The 25,836-nt window shown below is 36.6% G+C and overlaps 1 protein-coding gene across 6 annotated transcripts in view; it reads right to left on the reverse strand.

The window, feature by feature from the left end:
* The window catches only part of ZZZ3 (zinc finger ZZ-type containing 3), a 122,629-nt gene that overhangs the window by 7,492 nt on the left and 89,301 nt on the right, over positions 1–25,836 (reverse strand). For 5 of the 6 annotated variants that reach the window (XM_009211291.3, XM_017962692.2, XM_009211285.4 and 2 more), the window contains 7 exons: positions 14,296–14,434; positions 11,794–11,941; positions 11,591–11,706; positions 10,813–10,884; positions 9,377–9,478; positions 8,617–8,712; positions 5,809–5,961 (listed from right to left, as the gene is read on the reverse strand). In XM_009211291.3, coding sequence (XP_009209555.1) covers positions 5,809–5,961; positions 8,617–8,712; positions 9,377–9,478; positions 10,813–10,884; positions 11,591–11,706; positions 11,794–11,941; positions 14,296–14,434 — 826 coding nt within the window. The remainder of the gene's footprint in view (positions 1–5,808; positions 5,962–8,616; positions 8,713–9,376; positions 9,479–10,812; positions 10,885–11,590; positions 11,707–11,793; positions 11,942–14,295; positions 14,435–25,836) is intronic. The other variant, XM_017962693.2, reaches the window with a different exon arrangement.

Below are 25,836 nucleotides of genomic sequence, written 5' to 3' on the forward strand. Positions count from 1 at the left end.
TCTAATCACTATTCTGCTTCCTATTCTCCCAATTCATTTGTGCTCTGCCACCCAGAATCCATTTCTTTCCTTTGCTACTCATGACTGATCCCATGCTCACTAATTTCCTAAAAGCATCCACAATTCTCTGATCTATGTTCTGTAAATTCCCAATCCTGGACCAGACAAGCCCTACCCCACCCATTCCTCCTGCTACATTAGGTATTAAGTGCTATGTTATTTTACATCAAGAAAACAAAAGCTTACACAAAGCAGCCCAAGTCAGAAATCTAAGTGTTATCCTCAGTTTTTCACTCCATTTTATATCGAATGTAACAAATCCTGTCATTTCTTAATATCTTCTACAATCTCTCTCAAATCGGTCCTCTAGTATCCACCCCCTCCTTTGCCCCTACTATTACTTAAAAGTTCCCAATGGTTTCCTGACTATTTACAGCATCAAGTCCAAAGTCTTCAGCTGAGTAAAAGATTCTTTACAATTTCACACTTCATCGATCTATCTCCCACTTTTTCCTGTTTTTTTTTGCTTTGTTTTGTTTTTGTTTTGAGAGAGGGTTTCTGTCACCCAGACTGGAGTGCAATGGTGGGGTTCCCTGCAACCTTAACCTCCAAAGCTCAAGCGATTCTCCCACCTCAGCCTCCTGAGTAGCTGGGATGACAGGTGCACACCACCAAGCCTGGCTAATTTGTGTGTGTGTGTGTGTGTGTGTGTGTGTGTGTGTGTGTGTGTAGAAATGGGTTTCGTCATGTTGCTCAGGCTGGTATCGAACTTCTGGGCTCAAGCGATTTGTTCCTCTAGGCCTCACTATTGCTGGGATTACAGCACAAGCCACTGCGCCTGTCCCCACTATCCATTTCAAATTCTTGTCAACTAAAGATGTTAGATGATTATTACTATCCTGTGTCACCACTGAGAAAGACAACATAAGTAATGCTATACACTAATAAATAAGTGACCCAAATAATTAGATAATATAGTAAGAAATGTCACAATGAAATTTACTTAATTCAGGTATTTTGCAAATGCAAAGAGTGTAAACACTTTTAATTTTTAAATTTGCATTTAAATGCTAAGGATATGATTACATGTGATCAGCAAGGCTAAGGTTAAGAAAAGTTAAATCACCTCACACCTAGTAGGTGGCTACTACTAAAAAAAGAAAACAAAAAATAACCGATGTTGGCAAGGATGTAAATAAACTGGAATCCTTGTGCACTGCTGGTGAGAATGTAAATGGTACAGCTCCTATGGAAAACAGTATATGGTGGTTCCTCAAAAAGTTTAACATAAAATTACTATACAATCTAGCAATTCTACTTCCCAAAAGAACTGAAAGCAGGATATTTGTATACCCATGTCCACAGTAGCATTATTCACAATAGCCAAAATGCGGAAGCAACCCAAGTATCCATCAACAAATGAATGGATAAAAATGTGGCATACAATGGAATATAATGCAGCCTTAAAAAGGAAATTGTGATACATGCTACAAAATGGATGAACCCTGAAGAGCATATGCTGGGTGAAACAAGCCAGTCACAAAAGGACAAATACTGTATGCTTCCACTTATTTGAGGAATGCAGAGTAGTCAAATTTATAGATACAGAAAGCAGAATAATGATTGCCAGAGGCTAGAAAGAGGGGTGTTGGGGAGATGTTTAATAGGTACAGAGTTTGAGTCAGGTAAGCTGAGAGCTCTGGAGACTGGCTGCACAATAATGTGACTGTACGTAGCACTGCTGAACTCTATACTATAAAAATGGTGAGGATGGTAAATTTCATGTTATGTGTATTTTACCATAATTAAAACAAAAAATTTTTTAAACCTCATAGATTTCCTAATCATAATCACTTTAAACTTACTTAAAGGGGACTAATATCAAATGGAGCTAAAACTGTATACAGATTTTGAAGCCACAGAGTAAATAACATATAAATAATTGTTCTGGCTATTGCTTTTTGAAAAGAGAAACTAAAATCTATAAATTTTTCCACAAGATGCTTCATAAATATACATTTTGAGTAGCTATTTTAAAGTGATCAGAATAATTTCAACTGGCACTCATTTTTAAATAAATAAATAAACTCAACAACAACAAAAATTACATCAAATCCAATCCACTGTACTGTATTTTGCCAATTTGTCAAACTGTACTTTTAGGTTTTGTTTTTTTGTGGGTTTTTCTGAGGGTTTTGGGTTTTTTTGTTTTGTTTTGTTTTTTGAGACGGAATCTCACTCTGTCTCCCAGGCTGGAGTGCAGTGGCACGATCTCGGCTCACTGCAAACCTCTGCCTCCTGGGTTCAAGCGATCCTCCTGCCTCAGCCTCCCAAGTAGCTGGGACTACAAGCATGCGCCACCATGCCCAGCTAATTTTTGAATTTTTAGTAGAGACGGAGTTTCACCATGTTGGCCAGGTTGGTCTCCAACACTTGACCTCATGATCTGCCCGCCTCAGCCTCCCAAAGTGCTGGGATGACAGGTATGAGACACCGTGCCTGGCCTTTTTGTTTTTGTTTTTTTTTTTAAGACAGAGTCTCCCTCTGTCGCCCAGGCTGGAATGCAGTGGCATCATCCAGGTTCACTGCAGGCCCAATCTTCCAGGCTCAAGTAATCCTCCCATCTCAGCCTCTTGAGTAGATGGGACTTCAGGAATGCACCACCATGCCAGGCTAATAATTTTTTCTTTTTCCTTTTTTGTAGAGATGGGGGTCTCGATATGTTGCCCAGGCTGGTCCTGAACTCTAAGGCTCAAGTGATCCTCCTGCCTCAGCTTCCAACGGTACTAGGACTACAGTTGTGAGCCACCACGCCGAGCCAAACTGTACTTCTTTTAAGTACTCCACCACCACTCCTCATCTGGCCAATTTTTATCCATACTTCAAGTACCATCTTCACTGTCACCCTCTCAGGTCTTCCCCTGAAACTCTCAATCTAAATTAAGTACCTCTTAAATAATTACGTTAGCATCTATTTTTCCTTTGAAGTACTTTTTAATTTATTTTTTTGGAGATGGAGCTTTTGTTCCTGTTGCCCAGACTGGAGTGCAGAGCCGCAATCCCAGCTCCTGGCAACCTCCACCTCCCAGGTTCAGGCAATTCTCCCGCCTCAGCCTCCTGAGTAGCTGAGATTACAGGCACGCACCACCATGCCCGGCTTTTTTTTTTTTTTTTTTTTAGTAGAGACAAAGTTTTACCATGTTGGCCAGGCTGGTCTTGAACTCCCGACCTCAGGAGATCTGCCCGCCTCAGCCTCCCAAAGTGCTGGGATTACAGGCATGAGCCACAAAAAAGTCTGAGGCACTTTTTTAAATGTGTGATTTACTGATGTGATTACACATTTATCTTCTCCCACAAGACTACAATTTATGAGCACAAAGATCAGACATATTTTGTTCATAACTATGTATCTAACCCCTAGCAAAGCCTAATAGTAAATTTAAATAAACATTTCTCAGATGTACAAATCTAATCATCACAAAGTATGAAATTATACATAAATGCTAATGTTTAAGACACAGCAGATAGTCATTTTTCAAAAGACAGGTTTAAAAGGAAATTAAAAAATTTTTATGAATACAGTTATTAAGGTGGTTTGATATCAGTATACAATCAGTATTTGATTAATCTAGCTATAGAACAAAGGAGCTTACTTTTTATTTGATAACTTTTCATTAAAATATACTTTTCCAATTCTATATAATCAGAGTATTAAGGAAGATATAGGGTAATCTTTATGTCCTTTAGTCAAGGAATCAGAATCCGGTTAAATATTGAGAAAATAATTTCAGGAATAGTAAAATAATAAAAAATATTAACAGCAACAAAAAGAAATCCCTATATATGTAAGGTAAATAAAGTGAATTAATATCCAACCATGGCAACAACTGAGAGGAATTATTTATTCCAAGATAATTTAAAAACCAATTTGACTTTACTTCTGTAGAGGGATATATATATATAAAAGACAAAATAAAGAACTGAAAAACAAACTGTTTTCAGGAACCGTATTAATAGTAGTGTTGGTTATTAATATATTCTGAGATTGTTCTGAGCAGTGTGAGACAAAGGAAGTGAGAACTGTGACTTTTAACCTGGAGAAAGGAGATACATATTTAACATCAATTAGGGTAGATAAAAGTCCTAGAGTTCTTAAATTGAATTTGAAATTAAAATATGAACTTAATGATGTCTTTCATCCTTAAATAAAATAAAAATGTATCATATTTCCCAGCTCTGTCCATTAACAGGCCTAGAAACAATGGTGAACCCAGCAGCAAGTAACATTACTACAGTCAAGATATAGTCTCTAAATACCATTTCCCAGTAAAAAGAAGGACTGACTCTGGGTCTGAGGCAGGAAATATACAAGGTAAGCCTGGATTTTCCTTGTTAAAACGGGTATTAAAGAAGCTATTAAACACTATTAGAGTCTTATCAAAAGAACTTAGAAGCCAACTTAAAGAGGCTACAACTAACCAAAAATGGGCCAGTTTGAACACTAACAAAGGCAGTAACATCAATGAATTGAACTACATTAAATACATTTATGGCCAATAGTTTATAAGAATACAAAAAAATTTTTAAACCTCATTGGTCATCTTTGAAGGATATGACAAAATGAACTCATTATTTTAAAAACCAGAAAATAGGTCAGGCATGGTAGCTCATGCCTATAATCTCAGCACTTTGGGAGGCCGAGGCAGGCGGATCACGAGGTCAGGAGATCGAGACCATCCTGGCCAACATGGTGAACCTCAGCCTCTACTGAAAATACAAAAATTAGCTGGGCATGGTGGCACACGCCTGTAGTCTCAGCTACTCAGGAGGCTGAGGCAGGAGAATCATTTGAACCTGGAAGGCAGAGGCTGCACCACTGCACTCCAGCCTGGGCGACAGAGCGAGACTTTGTCTAAAAAAAAGAAAAAGAAAAAGAAAATAAAGGGAGAATCGAGCAATTATCCTACCTTTTCTATATGTACCTCAGAGTAACCAAATAGTTGACTGGGGGGCAGGGGGATTACTTTATAAAATAGTCCATCAAGTAAATAAAAAAATGATAGCATAATCACTATTCTGTAACATCTAATGAATTAATCGATCTAGGCAATGATCAGTGGCTGTTATGCCAAAAAAAGAGACAACCAGGCTGACAAAAGTAAACTTGAAGTAGTCCTGCCCACCCTAACAAACAAATACATCTGAATCTCATCAATGCTCTTGACCTACTATGAATTTACAGGAAGTTCAGAAAACAGAGGAACAGATTAAATGACAAGAAGAAGATGTAATCAATAAAATCCATACTAGAAAATTCTACAGGACAAATGAACCAGTTCTTCAACAAAAACATTGTGAGAGGGGAAAAAAGGAAAGTGAAAGAGGGAGAATGAACCTATTGTGGCTTATGGGCTTTATTTGGATCCAAACCTGAATAACAAATTAGAAAAAAAATAATGAACGGTGACTATACATTTCACTATATAATAAATTACCTTTTATAAATATGAAAATTATGTTGTGTAGTATCTGGGACTTGCTCCCAAATAATCCAGAGCAGAGTTGAGGTGGGTAGGGAGGGAGTAGAGATTAAAATAAGGTAGCCTCAGGTTGATAATTGTTAAGGTTCATTATACTATTCTATTTTTGTATATGTTTGAAATTTTCCTCACAAAAGCACATTACTTAAAAACTATACATGTGACTTGTTCATTAAAAGAAACCAACATTCTCTGAAGAGTGGAATAATTAGAAAATCCTACTCTCTTCTATACCTTGATGTGTATAATAACTAAATAGGTAACTTACTGATGCATCTTCAACAGCAGTGCTCATGTGGCTATGAAAACAAGATCGGTCATCATCTTCATCCATATACACTGGTGGTTCATGGGAAGTCATGAAAGTGGAAGGCTTAAAGAGATGCTTATTAAGAGGGTGCTGTCGTCTGCTTGTTGAAGACTAAATAAGAAAACAAATTTTTAATTGGGACAGTGAAAAATCATTACAAGAATCAGAAATATAAAAAATACAAATGTTACTTCCAACAAGTCTATCAGAAGAATTTCACTCTATCCTTTAGCATACTCTTATGTTGTTGCTTTCTCTATGCTTTCTGTGTTTAATTTTAAGCATAACTAGCCTTAAAAAAATTTCTTTTAAATGTAGGGGAAATACTCCAACAATGGTAAAATGAACCACATGCTCAGTATCTAGCTTATATTTGTATCCCCAGCATTTATCATACTCTTGGCAGTCAAATGCTGGCTGCACTGAACTCTTATGATCATCTTATAGAAGATCAGAGAGGATGAAGTGGCCTATGCCAGGAATAAAACTACCCAATAAAAGGAAAATATCTATAACATTATGAATATCTGAAAATACTTATCTAACATTGATTGACTGCTTATTCTATGCCAGGGGTGTCCAATCTTTGGCTTCCCTGGGCTACATTAGAAGAAGAATTGTCTTGGGCCACACATAAAATACACTAACACTAAAAAAAAAAGAAGAAACTATTGTAATGTTTTAAGAAAGTTTATCAATCTGTCCTGGGCCACATTCAAAGCTGTTCTGGGCTACAGGTGGTATGTGGCCCATGGGTTGGACAAGTTTGCTCTATGCTAATGTCATTTAATCCTTACAACATTCCTATAAAGTAGTTATCATCATCTCTAATTTAAAGATGAGAAAACTGAGGACAGGGAAGTTAGGTTTCTTGTTCAGTGTGTTGCAGCTAGACAGTGGTAGAACAAGGATTATAAACTAGGCCTGTGTGGTGCCCAAATTCTCACTTTCTACCACTATGCTGCCTGCCTGTCTTGATCAATAGCACAGTCACAAAGAACACCCTCAGCTACACGGAGAACCATCATTTCACCTGCTTCCAAATTTAAACTTTAACCATGGCAAGCAATCATTGTAAATATAGCTGTACTAGATCTTCACAGCCAAAATAAAGTACACCTAAGGGAAAAAAACACATGTAGGTTTCTCCAGTATTCCTTTTGTTATCATTATCCAGTGTTAACTATGAAAACATATGGTTATAACCCATCTATAACGTTAGCTTAGAAATTAACCATGAAAATTAGAACTCTTACATTAAACACTGATTAACGTAAGGTTCCGATATTCCACAGTTATAGGATGAACTCTACATATCTAACACAGGTTATGCTATATTTGGTGGGAAATCCAAAACATTTAAAACAATTGGCAAATTAAAACAAGCTTCCAAAGCTTGGTTAAAAAAATTTTTTTTTAATGTGTAAAACATGAAACTGTATAGACAATATTCTTAATGTAAAATTACATTAAATAGCTTCAGTATGGAAGGGTAACAGCACTAGATATACTCTTAGCTTCTCTTTACGAGAAAGATGGCAGTGGTGGGGAGGGGAAAGTACCAGGATAACTTACTAAGGAAACTTAAAACAGCCAATTAGGTGTCTTTATTTTTTGCTATTACAAGAAACTGGCCTTTTTTTTTTTTTTTTTTTTTTTTTGAAACAGAATCTCCCTCTGTCACCAATGCTGAAGTGCAGTGACGCAATCTCAGCTCACTACAACCTCCACCTCCCACATTCAAACGATTCTTTTGCCTCAGCCTCCCGGGTAGCTGGGACTGCAGGTGTGTGCCACCATGCCCGGCTAATTTTTGTATTCTTAGTAGAGATGGGGTTTCACCATATTGGTCAGACCAGTCCTGACCTCGTGATCTACTGAACTCGGCCTCCCATAGTGCTGGGATTACAGGCCACCGTGCCAGGCCGAAACTGGCTACATTTTAATGTAGTGTCCTGTTTGGGAAAGAAACAGTAGCTTCTCCACCGTAGAAGGCAACAGAGAATAGTAGAAAAAGCGTGGCACCAGAATGAGAGAGAATCAGTGGTTCCCAGACTTAGCAGCTAAGTGACCAGATAATTCACTCAACATACCCGAGGGCCCAGTTTCCTTATCTAATAAAAGGTTTTAGAACAGTAGAGTCTGGCTCAGAGACCCTCAATATAACAGCTATTAATATTATGTCAGTAAAGTGAAGATGATAAGACTATTTATACTTCAAGAATTGTAGTAAGGATTAAATAAAATATTTTATTTTTTTAAAGACATAGGACCTCTCTATGTTGCCTAAGTTGGACTCGAACTCCTGGCCTCAAGTGTTCCTCGTGCCCCAGCCTCCCAAGTAGCTGGGGCAACAGGTGCACACCACTGTGCCTGGCTTTAGAATATAATAAACCTTTCTATTCTTGGATTTATATAGCATTATCTACAAAACAGAAATTGATTGTATTTATTAAATAATCAAATATCCTAAAAACTTTACCCTCACAAAGCCCTTTCTAACATATTTTGAATCTAAAATCTTTCAAGTAGCACTCATTCATATTACTCCTAAGAAAATAATGGAGAATCATTAAAGCTCACAGAATTTCACTGAGTAGCAATAATGGAGTCCTTACCCTGCATTTATGCACAATATAAGGAAATGCTTAGAATGAACAGAAGTTTTAAAATACAGCAACACTATTCTGTCAAATGTGTACATTTTTACATAGTCATTCTTTAATAAATTTAATCTACAGTTTACTTTCATGTATTTTCTTTTACCTTTTTGGAGTATATATATAAGTTTGGTGTTCTGCCTGGTACTGGAATGCCAGCTTTCGTTAGCTTTATGAAATACTTCTGTACTCGGCTGGCAACCTAAAGAAACATGACAAGTCTCTTAACACAATGAGATGACGTACAATACCTGAGTTGTTTTTAAAAATTAAAACGTACATGAGTATCTAATGAATGCTAAGAATTCAATACTCATCAAGAATCTAAAAATAACAATAAACTGTCACCAAATACACATATATTTTAAAATCTAGGCCAAACAAAAATTATTCAAGTAAATTTAAATTTGATTCTAAAGCTAAACACATATTTCAACTTATGAACACTTGCGTCTGTAGTATAAAAACACATCTATTAATATAGATGGGAATATGAAGGAGTAAACTGCAAGATACATTTTTAGAAAGACAACCAGGGAATACTAAGGCAATGAAACAAATCTGTTTGCACAGTATAACCAAAAAGTTTACAATTAGTATACTTAGTAAGCATTCAAGAGAAACTAAGTCCATTATATGTTCATTTTTTAATATTTCGTAATGATCCAAAGCAGAAGTATCTCAAGTTACTTGTTTCTGAAATCAACAAAAATATATACAATTTAAAAAAAAAAAAAAACAAAAAACATACTACAGCACTCTGTAGCTGAAAGTGTTATGGCAGATCGCCCAATGTCAGCATTATTCTCCTTTATTAAAAAACTACCAAAAGCATGCCAGCAATCTGTAGTCATCTCCTCAATTACCTGTTTTGCTGTCCTGTTGCCCAATTCATCTGCTATCTTCTGCCACCGTCGAGATTCTACTTCTTCAGGAGGGTATTTGATGAGTAGCTGTTCCAGTTTTTTCTAAGCCATACCCAAGACCAAATTTAAGAAAATATGTATTTAATTTTAAATACTGTATTTCTAAATAAATACATTCACATTTCATTTCTAAGTGTAATACTCTCTCCCACCTTTGGGGGTTACATTATTAGAAACCCTCATGGTAGGAAAAATTTCTAGTTAGAAACTTAAGACTTCACAGGGAACAATGAAATTAGAGAATAAACTTAGGAAAGAGTTTACAAAAGTTTTCTATTCACGTAAGTAAAAAGATCTCATAAGAAAACAGAAAATAAGTAAACAAATTGGTAGGTTACACATTTTAGTGATTTCCACTGACCATCTTTTCTTACTAGACCATGTCTTTCCCCTTACAGTTTTAACAAAAACGTGTAAATTCACTTAAATTTCAACTATTAAAAGAAGCTTTTCCTTCTTTTGTGTGGTCTTTTATTCAAATATTTGATTTTAATATTCCTTCTTGTCTCCTATATCTTCTCATAGTTGCAGAAGATGCAGAAAAATCTGGATGCTTGAAATAAATAAAGATTTCCCAAAGCTTTTTATAAACTGCTAAATGTATAGCTGTGGGGTTAATAACCATATGAGACAAAGATGTGCCTCAAACTTCACCCACTAACAACCCTAGCCATAGCCAAAAAACATGTTAGCTGTATGCCAACGCTGACTGGCTTCCTCATCTCCCTTTGACAACAAAAATAAGAATGCACTTTGAAGCTCAGTTTTACTGGCCTCAGGTTTTTCTCTCTCCCAAAGCTACATTACAAAAACATCTATTTTATTCCATCCACTTCTACTGCCATCTCAAAACCCAGGTTCCTTCTTTTAAAATTATCCCCAAACAAGAGTTTACACATTCTCAAAATCCAAAATTCTTGAAGTATGCAAAAAGGTATACAAAAATAAGTCTAAATATTTAAAACTCATGGTTAACAGGTATCACAAACAACAATATATACCTGACTCAAAATACGGACTCTTTTCTTTTTGAGATGGGAGTCTCACTCTGTTGCCCAGCCTGGAGTGCAGTGGCACGATCCTGGCTCAACGTAACCTCTGCCTCCTGTGTTCAAGCAATTCTCCTGCCTCAGCCTCCCGAGTAGCTGGGATTATATATGCACACGCCATCACGCCCAACTAATTTTTGTATTTTTAGTAGAGACAGGGTTTCACCATGTTGGCCAGGTTGGTCTTGAACTCCTGACTTCAAGTGATCCACCCACATCAGCCTCCCAAAGTGCTGGGATTACAGGCGTAAGCCTCATAATATTGACTGTAATGTTAACTGTTTACTTTTATTTTTTAAGCCTACACAATTTTGAAATATCTATTACCTGTTCTTCAACAGTCCACAATTGGTTAAATGTTTCAGGTTTGGTATCATCACACAGGCGTCCTCTTATCATCTACACGTAAGACAAGGCTTTTGTCAGAGAGAAAATAACAACATCTAACCTGTGATATAGCCAAATAACACACAAATTGTGGAATTTTTAAATTAATTTCGAAATATTTGAGTAAATTTTTTTTAATGTATATGCTTTTTGTTTTTACTGTTTACAAAATGCCTTCATCACATTATTTTATTTCGTTTGGTTTTATACTCCCAGCAATCCTGTGAAATACATAATAGTACTGTAACTTCATGTTTTAAAAAAGGAAAAGGAAATGTGGGCTCAGAATTGAAAAGTAACATGTCCACTGAGGGTCATCTACTAAGAGTGGCAAGGCCAGGACTCAAATCCTGGTCACATTTCACTACACACAAAGGAGCTACTATTTTTAGACTAAATACTATGTGTCGGATACTGTACTAGGCACATTGCATACACTACCTATTTAATCCTCAGCAACAACCCTACAACATAGGTAATATTAACTACATTTTATACAAAAGTAAACCGCAGCTTAGAGACTTCAACATAAATGATGTCTGAAGGTTCACGGCTAGTAAGTTAGGACTCCAACCTAAGTTTCTCTTAATTTCAAAGTTCCTATCTCCTTTACCTTCCAGTGAAAGACTGCTTTAATTTTAAAAACACAAACCACAAAATGTCAAAATGTTTTGTCTAAAATTCAAATTTTCCTACTCCAATATTTCACACTGCTTACCTGAGGACGACTGCTTGAGCCTTCTGGACCATCACTCAAAGGCAACATAGAATATGAAAGGGACTCTCCATCCTTCTTAGGATCTAAAGGACTTTTTGGTCTAGCAGGTAAACCTACTGAAAAATAAGACCACATACAGAACCATTAAAGCAAAACATTGCCAGATATTTTTCTACTTACATTCTTATCATATGATTTCTTACCTTTATCAAAAACTAGCTTAACTCTTCTAGTATGTCTTTTACGATTTTTAAATTCTCTTTCAAAGTTCCCAAGGCTATGGGTATATTGGTCCCATACGATCTCAGGCAACTGAACAACTCTCTGTGGATACGGAAGCCCTATATCAGCCTGGGGGCAGGGGAGAAAAAACAAGATAAAGTAAAAGTCTAAATTTAATTAAAGAAATAATCAACCACAGTCAAATTTTCAGATGACTCCAAATCCAAATAATCAACCGGGCATTTCTATTCATGTTTAAATCCAAATGACAATAAACTTAATTAATATAGTCTAAATATTAAATGCTAAAGATGATAAGTGAATAAATGAATTTAGCAAAACCTAAGTACTACTTCTAGATGGAGGGCAGTGTCTTTTAAAATAATGATAGTAATATTAAATAAAACTAACAACCCATAAATGTTCTCTGCATTCCATATACCAATATATATCACCAGTTTCATTAATATGAACTAAGAGGAATTTTTTATATGTCCACTAAAACAAACATGTTACAAGTCAACAACATAACTAATATGATAAACCTAAATAAAATAGGCAAATTGAGTTTGTATGAACAAACCCAGAAAAATAGAAGAATCAACCTTTTAAATTAAACCTAGTAGGAAAATTTTTTCCAAAGAACATAGGACTTTTTTAATTTAAAAAAAAAAAAAAATTCTCAGACACTAATAACTTCATGGTTATTAAAGTATCTTAATTTAATATATTTCTGTGTCTTTTTATAAAAAATTATTAAGATGGTCAACATCACATCTTTATTTCTGAAATAAAGTGAAAAGAAATTCCATTCTAGGCTGAGCACAGTGACTCAAGCCTGTAATCTCAGCACTTTGGGAGGCCGAGGCTGGTGGAACACTTCAGGTCAGGAGTTTCAGACCAATCTGGCCAACATGGTGAAACCCAGTCTCTACTAAAAATAAAAAAATTAGCCAGGCATGGTGCAGTGCACTTGCAGTCCCAGATACTCAGGAGGCTGAGGCAGGAGAATCGCTTGAACCCGGGAGGCAGAGGTTGCAGTGAACCGAGATCAGGCCCCACTGCACTACAGCCTGGGTGACCTAGTGAGACTCCCAACTCAAAAAAAAAAAAAAAAAGAAATGAAAGTCTGTTCAAACTAAACCTGAAAGTGAAGAAACAGGAAATAATCAACAGCATACAAATCTAGTAAATATGCCTAATTGCATCTTTTTGCCTACCCGGGAAAGTAAATGAAATGAAATTAAGGTTAATGAATTTTTCATTAGTATTTACTTTACTAACACCATCTGTTTTAGTTGAATTCACTGTAAATAACCATTATAAGTCTTATATCTTTTTGTACCAGCAAATTATTTAATAACAGCAATGCAGAATCAATAAGCACTTAAAGGGGCCTCACTTTAACACAGAAGATACACCAAAATTCTAAAAACCTTAGTTTTAACAAATCAACATATAGACTCTACATCTATTATGATATTCAATGTTTTCTACAAGTATGAAGAGAAAGAAATGTTTACCAACTAAATAATATACCTAGAAACATTCAAATAATAAATTAACACATCTAGTGAAATAAGGTCCCCAGAGCTGCTCTCCTAATACCTGGTAGACCACTTTTGTAACTAATTCAAAACAGGTAACTCACAAAGATACTAAAGTTGTCACACAAGATAAGATTTCATTTCTTTTTTAAGAAGAGGATTCTTTTTCATCTTTTTTCAGTTCTAATCTTTTCATACAATGCTGATTAATATTATACCTCTGAAATTTAATGAACAATTAGTGGGTCCCTATTACAGCACAAATGCACATCAAGATCATCTCCATATTTACACACCAAGAAACTCATTATAAAAACCTGTATCGCTTTCAAGTGGTTAAGTGTTAAGCATGAAAGTTCTGTTTTAAGGAAAACAAAATTATGGAGAATTTTCACATTTAAAAAAGGCATTTCAGAATTAAGTAAAATTTATACTTCTTCCTCATGGACTTGGCTATCGTAACTCTAAAGATATTTAAAAATAGATTTTGTTTTGATCACCATTGTTTTCTCTCTCAATATGCACAAAGGTACTAGTGTGCAAAAGTAACCCAGAAACAAATGTAGTTAATCAATTCTGAAGTATTTTTTTCTTTTAGCTTTACTAATCCCTAAGTCCTGATACAGAGGAGGAAAAATACTCAAAGAAGGGGAAGATAATAGGAAAAGCTAGGAAAAAAAAATGGCTAAGGAATAGGACAAGTTCCCATACAAATATCCAATAAAAGCTTCCAGCTATTTTCATTTGGATATATTTTATTGTCTGCCTGGTGGAGGTGGAAGAAGTTGGTATCTTGCCTTAAGTAGTACGGCTAATTATAGACGAAAAAAATTAAACATTTTAAAAAGTATATACCCATAAAAAAGAATTAGCCAAATTCTCTTAAGCTATTCCCAAACAGATCTTAGTAAATCTTAAAAAGGGTTCAATGTATACCTTCTTCTGGAGTTTTTCCACAAATCCAATGGGATTTTTTAGTGCTTCTCTCTGGTGTCTGCCTAAACTTTCAAGGTCTTGGACTGCTTGAGAACGCTGAGCCTCGAGTACAGCAATCGTCTGCAGTAGTCTCTGATAACTACAGAGACAAAGAAAACTATTTCACGAAAATTTTCTAGTAACAACAATAAATAAAAACTGAGTTCAAGCCATGATCTACTATTAAGTCACACAGTCTTTTAAGAGTTACCTGAAAGAGTTTAGTAAAACATATTACTGGGAATAAATGAGGTCTTCCTGAGTTACGAAGTACCTACAGAAAATAAGAGTTAGAGAAAGCAAAGCCTTCTTCCCCCATCTTAAGTTTTTAATTCTTGAACCTGAACAAGTACCAAAATAAAAGAGCATTTTAACTTTCCAACAATCCAAGTCGTTAAGAAACTGCTAGATTTAAAAAAAAATTAAAATGATAAAATCTTAACACTAGGAGGGATCACTCAATTCAGGCACTTTGTTGTACTCTGTTGAAATAAGGAATCTGAGGCATGTTTTCTCACCAAGAGACACGTGACATTGTCACATAATTCCAACGTGATCTTAGTCTCACGGTTTCCATTTGCTCTATTATACCCTCCCTCCTATTTGAAAGATTTACTTTTCCATCAACAAATCTGTCATTTTTTTCCTCCACATGAAAGATAAATACAAATGTTCAATTCTTAAGTATTAATCATTTGAAGAGAAGAAAGGCCATAAAGATATTTATTCTTTTCTGCTTGCAAAGGTACATTTGGCAAAACAAACATACAGTTTTATCCACACAAATGTATTACAAGTCATTATCCTGAAATCTCACTATAATACATGTATTCTAATATTCTCCCACTGTTTAAATTGTCTTGCCTCTCTAATATTTAATTTCACATTACCAGCACACATAGAGAAACATGTTAAACCCAAAGCTCTGAATGCGCAAATACATTTTGCAAAACAACTCAAGGAAAAGTCACTCCAAGTTCACTTTAAAATAATTGGTTAAATCCTTAAAGTATAAGCAAAGCACAATTTTTCTATATGGCTTCAAGTAACTTTCATTTTGTTTCCTACTAGACTGTAAACTCCATATGGCAAGTTCATCTGTTTCGTTCATTGTTTTGTTTAGCTAGTATGCAACATACTGCCCAGCACGTAGATGCTCAATAGATATTTTCTAAATGAATAGATTTTCTGAATCTTTTAAGTTCAGAAGTAAGCAAACTAGCAGAAGTATCAAAGGTGAAATACTGCAGTTTTGAGGTTCACAGGCCATGGTGTCATGGCAACATGATGTTCTCTATCAGAATACTTTTCTCAGCCTGCTGTCTAAAACAAATCTTATTCTTGTTTTCAAGACCTTGTTAACTAATCTTTGATGAAATTTTTAATAATTAAGGTAAAACTGCTAACGCTGAAGGGTAAGATTCCTCTCCAGCTAGAGATATTTCATTTAAAACTAGAGCTAGGAGTGGGAAAGGCAGAGCTATACTAAGTCACTACAGGATAAATTACAGAGGGTAAATCTAAACTCACTTTCACTAAGCCTTCTTTTGCTTTGAGGTGTATGCAGTGTACAAATCCTGTCTCAGCTGGCTGTTTCTACTAAGCAGGCTCACATAGGCTCAATCTTAGGGTGATGGTAGTGATCTGAGTGCTAGAAGCTATCCTCTCTAGGCAATACTCTTAATTGTCATACTGCACCTTCAGAATTCCTATCCCACTAGATGAATACAACCAGACTTACATTGTCTCTATCCCTGTTTTAAGCAGGAGTTACACACTTCAGTACCACTTTAAAAACAACTGTGAATATATTAAAACTTCAGTAAAAGGTGTAGGCAGAGTAACAATAAGGCACAAGTAAAAATAGGGTTATGAAAAAACAAATTTGAAAAAGGTACTACAGTCAATTACAATGGCAGCTGTCTTTTTGTTAGGTTTGGAGCAAACGGACACTGGGAAGAAGGGCCTCTAATTTGAAGCCAACAAATTACCACAATTTTACAATATGTAAATTATTCCATAATAAATCTGACTTAAAAAATAATTCCAATAAAGATGGCAAATAAGGCACAGTTCTTCAATTCTGCTTCCATTTAGCTACGACAACATGATTATCAGATTGGAAGGCCTATGATAAACATGGGTAAAGTCTTCAAGCTCAAAATAATGAAGACTCTAAGAAAATAGTAAATTGAAGTCTTCTATCCCAGATAATTGGATTTCTCAGCATACTCAGACACTGCACCAGTAAGATTACCATATATATATATATATACACACACACACACACACATATATATATATATCCATGAGCAGATATGGAAGAAATTATTTAAACAAAACCGAAGTGACATCTAAAAAACAGTAAACATAGACAAATCTGTTTTCAATCCTGCTCACTCACCTACACAAGCAAACTACAGAAGCTGATCCAGGCATGAATCCAAAGGCAAGATTCATTTTTCATTAATTCAACAATTATTTACTAAGAAAACAAGGCATTATCCTAAAAGCTTTAGTAATTATCAAGATAAACCAGGCATGCAGTCTAAGTATAATAGAGGAGTTACAATTATACCACGGAGGAACTGGATGAAGCACAAATAGGGCTGCATTGGTTGTGCTGCTGGGGATGGAGGATGGGTATATGAGGGTCCATCATACTAGTCTGTCTACTTTTTTTTAATGTTTTAAATTCCCCACAATGAATGTTTAAAAATCAATTCCAATTCTGAACCCCCCCCCCCTTTTTTTTTTTTTGGAGACGTTGTCTCGTTCTGTCGCCCAGGCTGGAGTGCAGTGGCGCGATCTCGGCTCACTGCAAACTCCGCCTCCCGGGTTCACGCCATTCTCCTGCCTCAGCCTCCTTAGTAGCTGGGACTACAGGCGCCCGCCACCTCGCCCGGCTAATTTTTTGTATTTTTAGTAGAGACGGAGTTTCACCGTGTTAGCCAGGACAGCCTCAATCTCCTGACCTCGTGATCCGCCCGCCTTGGCCTGCCAAAGTACTGGCCTCCCAAAGTGCTGGGATTACAGGCCTGAGCCACCATCCCCGGCTCTTTGACCCATATTAATGGGGGAGGTGAGGACTGTACTACTCCTTCTGGGCTGATCAGCTCACAGTTGCCACTGCATTCAGCTATGCTTTGAGAAAGACAAACAGGTTCATGAATAGACAAGATGGATGAGAAACAATGTAAGATGAAATAATAATACAGTTGGCCCTTGAACAACACAACACAGTTTGAACTCCATGGATCCACTTACATGCAAATTTTCTTCTACCTCTGACATCCCTGAGACAGCAAGACCAACCACTCCTCTTCCTCCTCTACCTCAGCCTACTCCATGTGAGGACAATGAGGGTGAAGACTTTTAGGCTGGCCCACTTTCACTTAATGAATAGTAAATACATTTTCTCTTTATTATGATTGTCTTAATAACATTTTCTGTTTCTAGCTTACTTTGTTGCAAGAATACAGTATAAAATACATGTAACAGACAACATCTGTGTTAATCAAATGTTCGTGTTATATAGTAAAGCTTCTGGGTCAACAGTAGGCTATTAGTAGTTAAGTTTTAGGGGAGTCAAAAGTTATATGTGGATTTTCAACTACGCAGGAGGTCTATGCCCAATCCCAGTGTTGCTGAAGGGTCAACTGTGGTGTCTGACATTTACTGAATGTGTACTACATGCCAGACAAATGTTGTATTTTAAACGTAATAACTCAATCCTCACAGTAACTTTATGACCCTGGTACCAACATTCTTAATTTTAAACACAAGGAAACCAAGCACAGATTAAATAACTCCCCAAGATCATACCAGCTATTTATGGTGGAGCTGCTATGTGAGGAATGGTTAAAGTCTCTGAGAATATTTACTCAAGAAATGAAAACCTCCACTAGAATACCATTTCCATTTTTATTTAACAAACAGCTATGCAGGAAAAAAAAAACAGACTTGTTTTATAGAGTATAAAGGGTCAAACCAGGAGCAAATTCTGATAAAGACACAATATGAAGAAAAACTTTGTCTCAGTCAAAACTAATAAAGGTGGTAGGATAGCACCCAATCACCAAGATGTTCAGACAGGTATCTAAAAGAAATTCAAGCACTAAAAACCTGAAACGCTTTAATGCCAGTAAAATATCCTGCTTTTACTTTTGCTACTCACTGAACCAAGCAAGAGAAGAGAATAACTTAAAAAAAAATTACACATATTTTTGCATGGATAAAATCATAGTTATACCTTTTCCATAAGGATAGCTATGTTAAATCTATTAAAATTATTTGTTATTTATGTCTAAATCTAAATCTTACACAATGCTAACAGCAGCAAACTTACTTGTGTCAAAGAATTAGGGTTTTCTTATTTTCGCCTTTTGAGACGGGGAGTTGCTGTGTTACCCTGGCAGGCGGGCAGTGTCAGATTATGGCTCACTGCAGCCTCTACCTCTCAAGCTCAAGAAATTCTCTCACTTCAGCCTCCCAAGTAGCTGGGACAAGTGTGCACCACCATGCCCAGCTAATTTTTTAATTTTTTTGTAGAGACAGGGTCTCACTGTGTTGCCCAGGCTGATCTCAAACTCCTGGCCTCAAGCTTTCCTCCCACCTTGGCCTCCCAAAGTGCTGGGATTACAGGCGTTAAGTCACCACACCCAACCAGAACTGTTTTTAATTTTACATCTCCAACATAAGACATTTTAGTTTTATATATTTGGCCAAAGTATAAATGCCCTTTCAAGTCCTTATCTAAGTTATTTTTACTACTTTTCAATATCTAAGTCCTCTTGAATTCTTTATTTACATTTATGAATATAAAAACATTTATATGAAAGAGTATATGGGTAAAAATCCTGACATCTAAAGAGAACGTCAAGGAATTAGTAATCTGGAGGTTGATTTACTTACTTACTTATCTATTTATTTATTTGACAGAGTCTCACTCTGTCACCCAGGTTGAAGGGCAGTGGTGCAATCATAGCTTACTGCGGCCTCAAACTCCTGGGCTGAAGTGATCCTCTCGCCTCAGCCTCCCGAGTACCTAGGGCCACAGGTATGCCACCTTTCCCAGTGAATTTTGTTCTCTGGGGTTTTGTTTTGTTTTGATTTTCGTAGGGACAGGGTCTCGCTTTGTTGCCCAGGCTGGTCTCAAACTCCTGGCTGCAAATACTCCTCCTGCCAGAGCCTCCGAAAGTGCTAGGATTATAGGCATGAATCACTGTGCTTGGCCTATAAGTTAATTTTACAGTCCAATTTCTAGGCAGTAATATTACATACACAATAATCAAGGAGGGATGGAAGGAAGGAGTGCAGGAGGGAGGCATAGACAGGCAGACAGAAACAGAAGGAAAGATTTTATATTCAACTGCATCAGAATCTTTTTCAAAAAACTAGATTTCCATTTCTACTGTGGTAACAACCCCTAAGATTCCATGGGCATTTGTAATCTTAAAAAAAACTAATGGAGAAACATTTTTAAAAATCCCTATCAAGGACACTCTGCCAAAATATCAGCCTGATTCTTCAAAATAGTCATTAAATAGTGTCATTAAAAACAAAAAAGAGGCCGGGCGCGGTGGCTCAAGCCTGTAATCCCAGCACTTTGGGAGGCCGAGACGGGCGGATCACGAGGTCAGGAGATCGAGACCATCCTGGCTAACACGGAGAAACCCCGTCTCTACTAAAAAATACAAAAAACTAGCCGGGCGAGGTGGCGGGCGCCTGTAGTCCCAGCTACTTGGGAAGCTGAGGCAGGAGAATGGCATGAACCCGGGAGGCGGAGCTTGCAGTGAGCTGAGATCCGGCCACTGCACTCCAGCCTGGGTGACAGAGCCAGACTCCGTCTCAAGAAAAAAAAAACCAAAAAACAAAAAACAAAAAACAAAAAAGAGGGCCCAGTGCAGTGGCTCACGCCTGTAATCCCAGCACTTTGGGAGGCCAAGGCAGGCAGATCACCAGAGGTCAAGGGTTCAAGAGTAGCCTGGCCAACATGGTGAAGCCCCATCTCTACTAAATACAAAAATTAGCTGGACATGGTGGTGCATGCCTGTAATCTCAGCTACCTGGGAGGCTGAGGCAGGAGAATTGCTTGAACCCAGGAGGTGGAGGTTGTTATAAGCTGAGATCATGCCATTGCACTCCAGCCTGGGTGACAGAGCAAGATTCCGTCTCAAAAAACAAAAAAAGAGGGAGAGCTATACAGGAGTCTAAAGTTTTATCGGAACATAGCCACACTCATTTGTTTACATAGTTTCTATGGCTGCTTTCTAGCTATAATAACAAAGAGGAAGAGCTGCAATGGAATCACATTATCCACAAAGCCTAAACTATATACTATCCTGGCCTTTAAGAAAGTTTGCCAAGCCATGCTCTAGATTAAAGGACACAGGGACATGACAAGCAAATGTAATGCAGAATCTTGGGCTAGATCCCCTCACGGGTTAAACAGCTATAAAGGACATTTTTGTGGATAAATGGAAAAATCTAAATATACATTGTGGAGTATATAATTTTATTGTACCAATGTTAAATTGCTGGAGTATAATAATGGTATTTAAAGTTATACAGGGAAATGCCCTTCTTTTTAGGAGATATTTGCTGAAGTATAAGAGGATACAACCCACTTTCAAATGACTCAGCAATTTTAAAAGTACATTGTACCAGATGGGAAGGAAAATAAGGGTAAAAGGAGAGAAAATACATTAGAAAATGTTAAGTTGTTAACAACTGGTGAATTTAGGTGAAGGTTATGCAGATTCTTATCATATTACTGTTTTAGTTTTTCTACGTTTTACACTTTTCCTAAATAAAAAACAAGGAATAAAAAGTCTTCATTATACTTTGCTACTCAAAAAGAGCAGCTTGATTTTCCTATGAACACTGAGCCTCATTGAACATACTGAAAACAACCAGAGGACATCAGGTGACTTAACAATAAATGTATGTATGCAGCACACAAAATTTTAAAATTCAGTGAAATAAGAGCTACATAATAAGATGCTTTCTCTTCCTTAATGAAGGGCTCAAAGAGTTTACAGGAAGTGCCAATTCAGTAACTCACAAATAATCTCTCACTTTCTTTCTCTTTCTTTTCTTTTCTTCCCTCCCTCTCTCCTTCTCCCTCTTCGTTCTTTTCTTTCATTAGAGATGCTGTCTCACTCTGCTGCCCAGGCTGGAGTACACAATCATAGCTCACTGCAGCCTCAAACTCCGGGGCTCAAGTGATCCTCCCACCCCAGCCTCCCAAGTAGCTGGGACTAGAGGCGCATAGCACCATGCCTGGTTAATTTTAAAAACATTTTTTATAGACAGGTTCTTGCTATGTGGCTCAAATTGGTCTTGAACTCCTGGCCTCAAGGGATCCTTCCAGGTCAGCCTACCAAAGTGCTGGCATTACAAGGCATAAGCCAGGCCCACTCACTTTCAATGAAACTCCAGAAGTCAATGGTGATCAAAAGCTTTTTATGATATTCTGTATTAAGACATAAACTAATACCTCAGCTCCCAATAATATGCCTTCCAGGTATAAAGATCAATTCTGTATTGAAAATAAGTAAAATCCTGAATTTAAAATGAGCAAAGCAAAAACCAGGTACTTGTTTATTTTAAAAGTATGGACAAATCAGCAAGACACTAAGGCTTTATTAACAGGCCAAAATCTAAGTGAAAGAATAAACAGACAGGGGCAAAAGGAGAACTAAAATTGCTTTTGGCTTGAGGGCAGGTACCGAACCATACAAGCTTGAGCTCAGTTTTCTAGACTTCACTTGGCCGAGGAACATAAGACAAAGCCACCAAGGTAGATAGTGTAATAGGAAACTCTCTCCAAGTTAAGCTGGGACCCTATCCCTCACTCCAACCCCCAAGGAGAGTTGCCTTTGGACTGAGGAAAGAAGACATATTTTACTGCCCCAAATTATATTACCTGGGTGGTCCCCTAAACCTCAATCCATGACTACAGTTTAAGTCAATGGCCCTGGACAGGGACACAATCCCCTCCCACCTCCAACGCTGAATCAAGATACCCACAGAAGCAAATGCAATCCTGTCTAGAGAAATACATTTTCATCCTGGGCCTCAAAGATAATCCATAAGTAATTTTCCAAAGAAAATGAATAGCTCACATTAAAAAAAAAAAATTGTTCCTTTTTTTTTTTGAGATAGAGTTTCGCTCTGTCCCCCAGGATGGAGTGCAGTGGTGCGATCTCAGCTCACTGCAACCTCCGTCTCCCGGGTTCAAGTGATTCTCCTGCCTCAGCCTCTGAGTAGCTGGGATTACAGGTACACACCACCATGCCTGGCTATTTTTTGTATTTTTAGTAGAGACAGGGTTTCACCACGTTGGTCAGGCTGGTTTCGAAATCCTGACCTCAAGTGACCTGCCCACCCTGGCCTCCCAAAGTGTTGGGATTACAGGCATGAGCGACGGTGCCCAGCCTGCTCACATTAAAAAATTATCAAGCATGCAAGAAAGCAAGACACAAATAATAAGAATAAAAGATGAGCTCAAAAATATTTATAAGGTATAGGAAACTACAAAAATTGAGCATGTAGCTCTGAAAAGGAAGCAAATAAAATATTTAAAAATACAGTAACTAAAACTAAAATCTCAGTGGGTTCAAATTTTCACTTCTGGAAAACACAGACAAGGCAAATTCAGAACAAATTCTTCCCTGAAGACAACCAATATAAAGCTGGAGAAAATATTTTAAAGTTTTTAAAAGCATCAAACAGCTAACAAAACTGTGAGTTATTACAAGGCAAAGATCCACAAGATGGAAACCAGAAAGATAAAACATGTTTTGGGGGCACTTTTGCCTGGAGCAATTTATTGATCCAGAAGAGAGGACTGAGAGGCTGAGCAGTCCTTTTGACAGCTTAAAACAGCAGAAGATCAGAGTTGGAGTCTGGGGCCTATCAAGGGAGAACTTTGAAATCAGTCCAGCCTTTGGGCTGAGATCCTGAAGGTCTATACCTTAGAACTAAGTATGAACACGAAGCAAACAGCTTTCTCAGAACAGACTAGAATATCTCAGTTTGGAATTAATTAGTAAAGTTAAAGATGTACATACCCTAAGATCCAGACATCCCAGACCTAGGTACAACCTCAAGAGACTCTTGAATATACATAGTGTAAGACATATGTTCATAGCAGCATTATTAATAACCCCAAAGTCCATCTAATATGAATGCTTAATATAGCAATGAAAATTGATATCTATTTACATCAACACATATAAATATCACAAACATAATGTATTACAAATGGACAGATACAGTGTGGTTCAAAAGCATGAAAAACTAAACTTCATTGTTAAAGGATACACATATAGGTGGTTAAAGCTTTTAAAACAGCAAAGAATTATTTTCTCAAAAGATCATATTTACCTCTGGGAAGAGGAAAGGGGCAAGGTATAACTGAAGAACTATTCCTAGGAGACTTGTGAAGTGCGATCAATATTTTATTTCTTAACCTGGATAGTGGTTAAACAATGATAGGTTATTTGATTTCATAATTACTCTATAACTGTGCATAGATATTTCATTAGTCTTATATGCATAAGAAATTGCACAATTTTTTTTAAAGGGAAAATAACTTTTCTAGGAAGAAAATGTTACAAAGAGATCACCTGCACTCTTTTAGAACTTTAAGATTCACCTAAGAGTCCTAGTTCAAGTTCCAGCTCTACCAACAACTAACCATGGTATTCAAGTCATTAAACCTTGGGTCTTGCTTCTTTGTCTTTAAAATGAAAACGGGTAAGACAGATAATTGCAAAAGCTTTTTTTCCAAGCAATATATTCAAGGATCCTAAGATACTTGTACTACTCAGGTCACTCATTACTACATATCCTTTCTGACTTGTAAATGGATTCCATTTATGTTGTATACACAAATACAGCATTAAGTCTCTGCTCTCCGCTTTCTTCATAAAGAATCAATCTGACAATTGGGCTTATCAGCTCTGCCCACAGCTAGAAGTATGCAAAGTTACTGCCCTCAAAGAGGAGAATTTAAAAAGACCTATGTGATAAGTTTCTCCTACTTCATAGTGTCTACTCATAAGGCATTAATAACATTTCTCTCACAAAAGACACTTCTAAAAGGAAATTATCAGGAATATTATGGTGGGTTTATGAAGAGACTAGCTGTTCCCTAGGTCACTAAATAGTACACTTCCTGAAGGAGAAAATTTTTAGGTACACCTATCCCTTTAGATCTTAAAATGAATGCCTTATTTTATTATATTGTGTGATTTTTAAGAGGAAAGCCATTTTTCTGCATCTTTAATGCTGTCCCATAGCATAGTAAAGTTCAAGAAACAGATAGTGCTCATAAAAATGAAAACAGAAACTACAAAAGAAAATAAGAGCTGAGTAGTTATACAGATGGATGACTTTTCAGTGACGACAGTTCAGATATAGTTCTAGATTATATTTAGAGCATTGTTTTAATATTCTGTTTATGATATCTTGGGAGTTAAGTATACTAAAGGAACATACAAGCCTCAATTCTTTGCAACACTTAACACTTAGATGAACACATAAAAGACAAACTTGCCAAATTTATGAATATGAAGCTGAGAAAGACAGCAAATACTATAGATTTTTAAAATCAGGATTAAGAAATAACAGGCAAGCTAGAAAACTAGATCAACAACAAGATAACATTTAACCACATAAACAAAAAATATGGCATTGAATTACAAAACAACCAGATAAGTATAGGATGGCATGAACTTGCCTTGACAGGCCCCCCACCCCCAAAAAAATTGTGGTCCTCTCAGCTGGATCATTGGCTTACTATGAGGTAAAGTATAAAGTGCTGCTCAAAAAACATGTAATATTATCTTGAACTTGCATCAACCCATTCAAACGCTTACCACACACATTCACTGTATGTTCTGTTACATCAACCATTCTAAAGGATGCACATATAACCAACATGCAGCACTACCTTCAAGACCATTACAATTTAGGGAAGGAGATGCGACTGTGTGAACAGTAGCTATTTAAATATTGAAAAATAAGAAAGCTTATAAAATTGAAACTGCATTCAAGATACGAATATTTGCTACGTAGAAAAGAGAACAGACCTATTTCAAGTCATCCCACAGTCAAATCCATATCACTGAGTAGAATTTCTGGGGAGGAATCTGAGGCTTAACACCAAGTAAAGAATTTGTTATAACAAACAATGGTATGTACTATTTCATAAAGTAGTGAATTCCCTAGAACTAGATAAACTGAAACAGATATTGAATGACTGACCATCAAAAGGATGCTGCAGAGAGGTGGTATATGAGATGGAAGTTTGGATTAGACTTTAATCAGTTATTCTAAATCAATGTTTCTAAAGATACTCGGAAAGAACATTTTAAAAAATTTCTTCAGTCTAAAAGGCTACATATACTTTATGATTCTCATCATATGACAATTCATAAAAAGCAAAACTACAGAGACAATAAAAACATCAGTAGTTCCTAGAAGTTTAAC

This window comes from Papio anubis, chromosome 1 (genome assembly GCF_008728515.1).
Source record: "Papio anubis isolate 15944 chromosome 1, Panubis1.0, whole genome shotgun sequence".
NCBI lineage: Eukaryota > Metazoa > Chordata > Mammalia > Primates > Cercopithecidae > Papio > Papio anubis.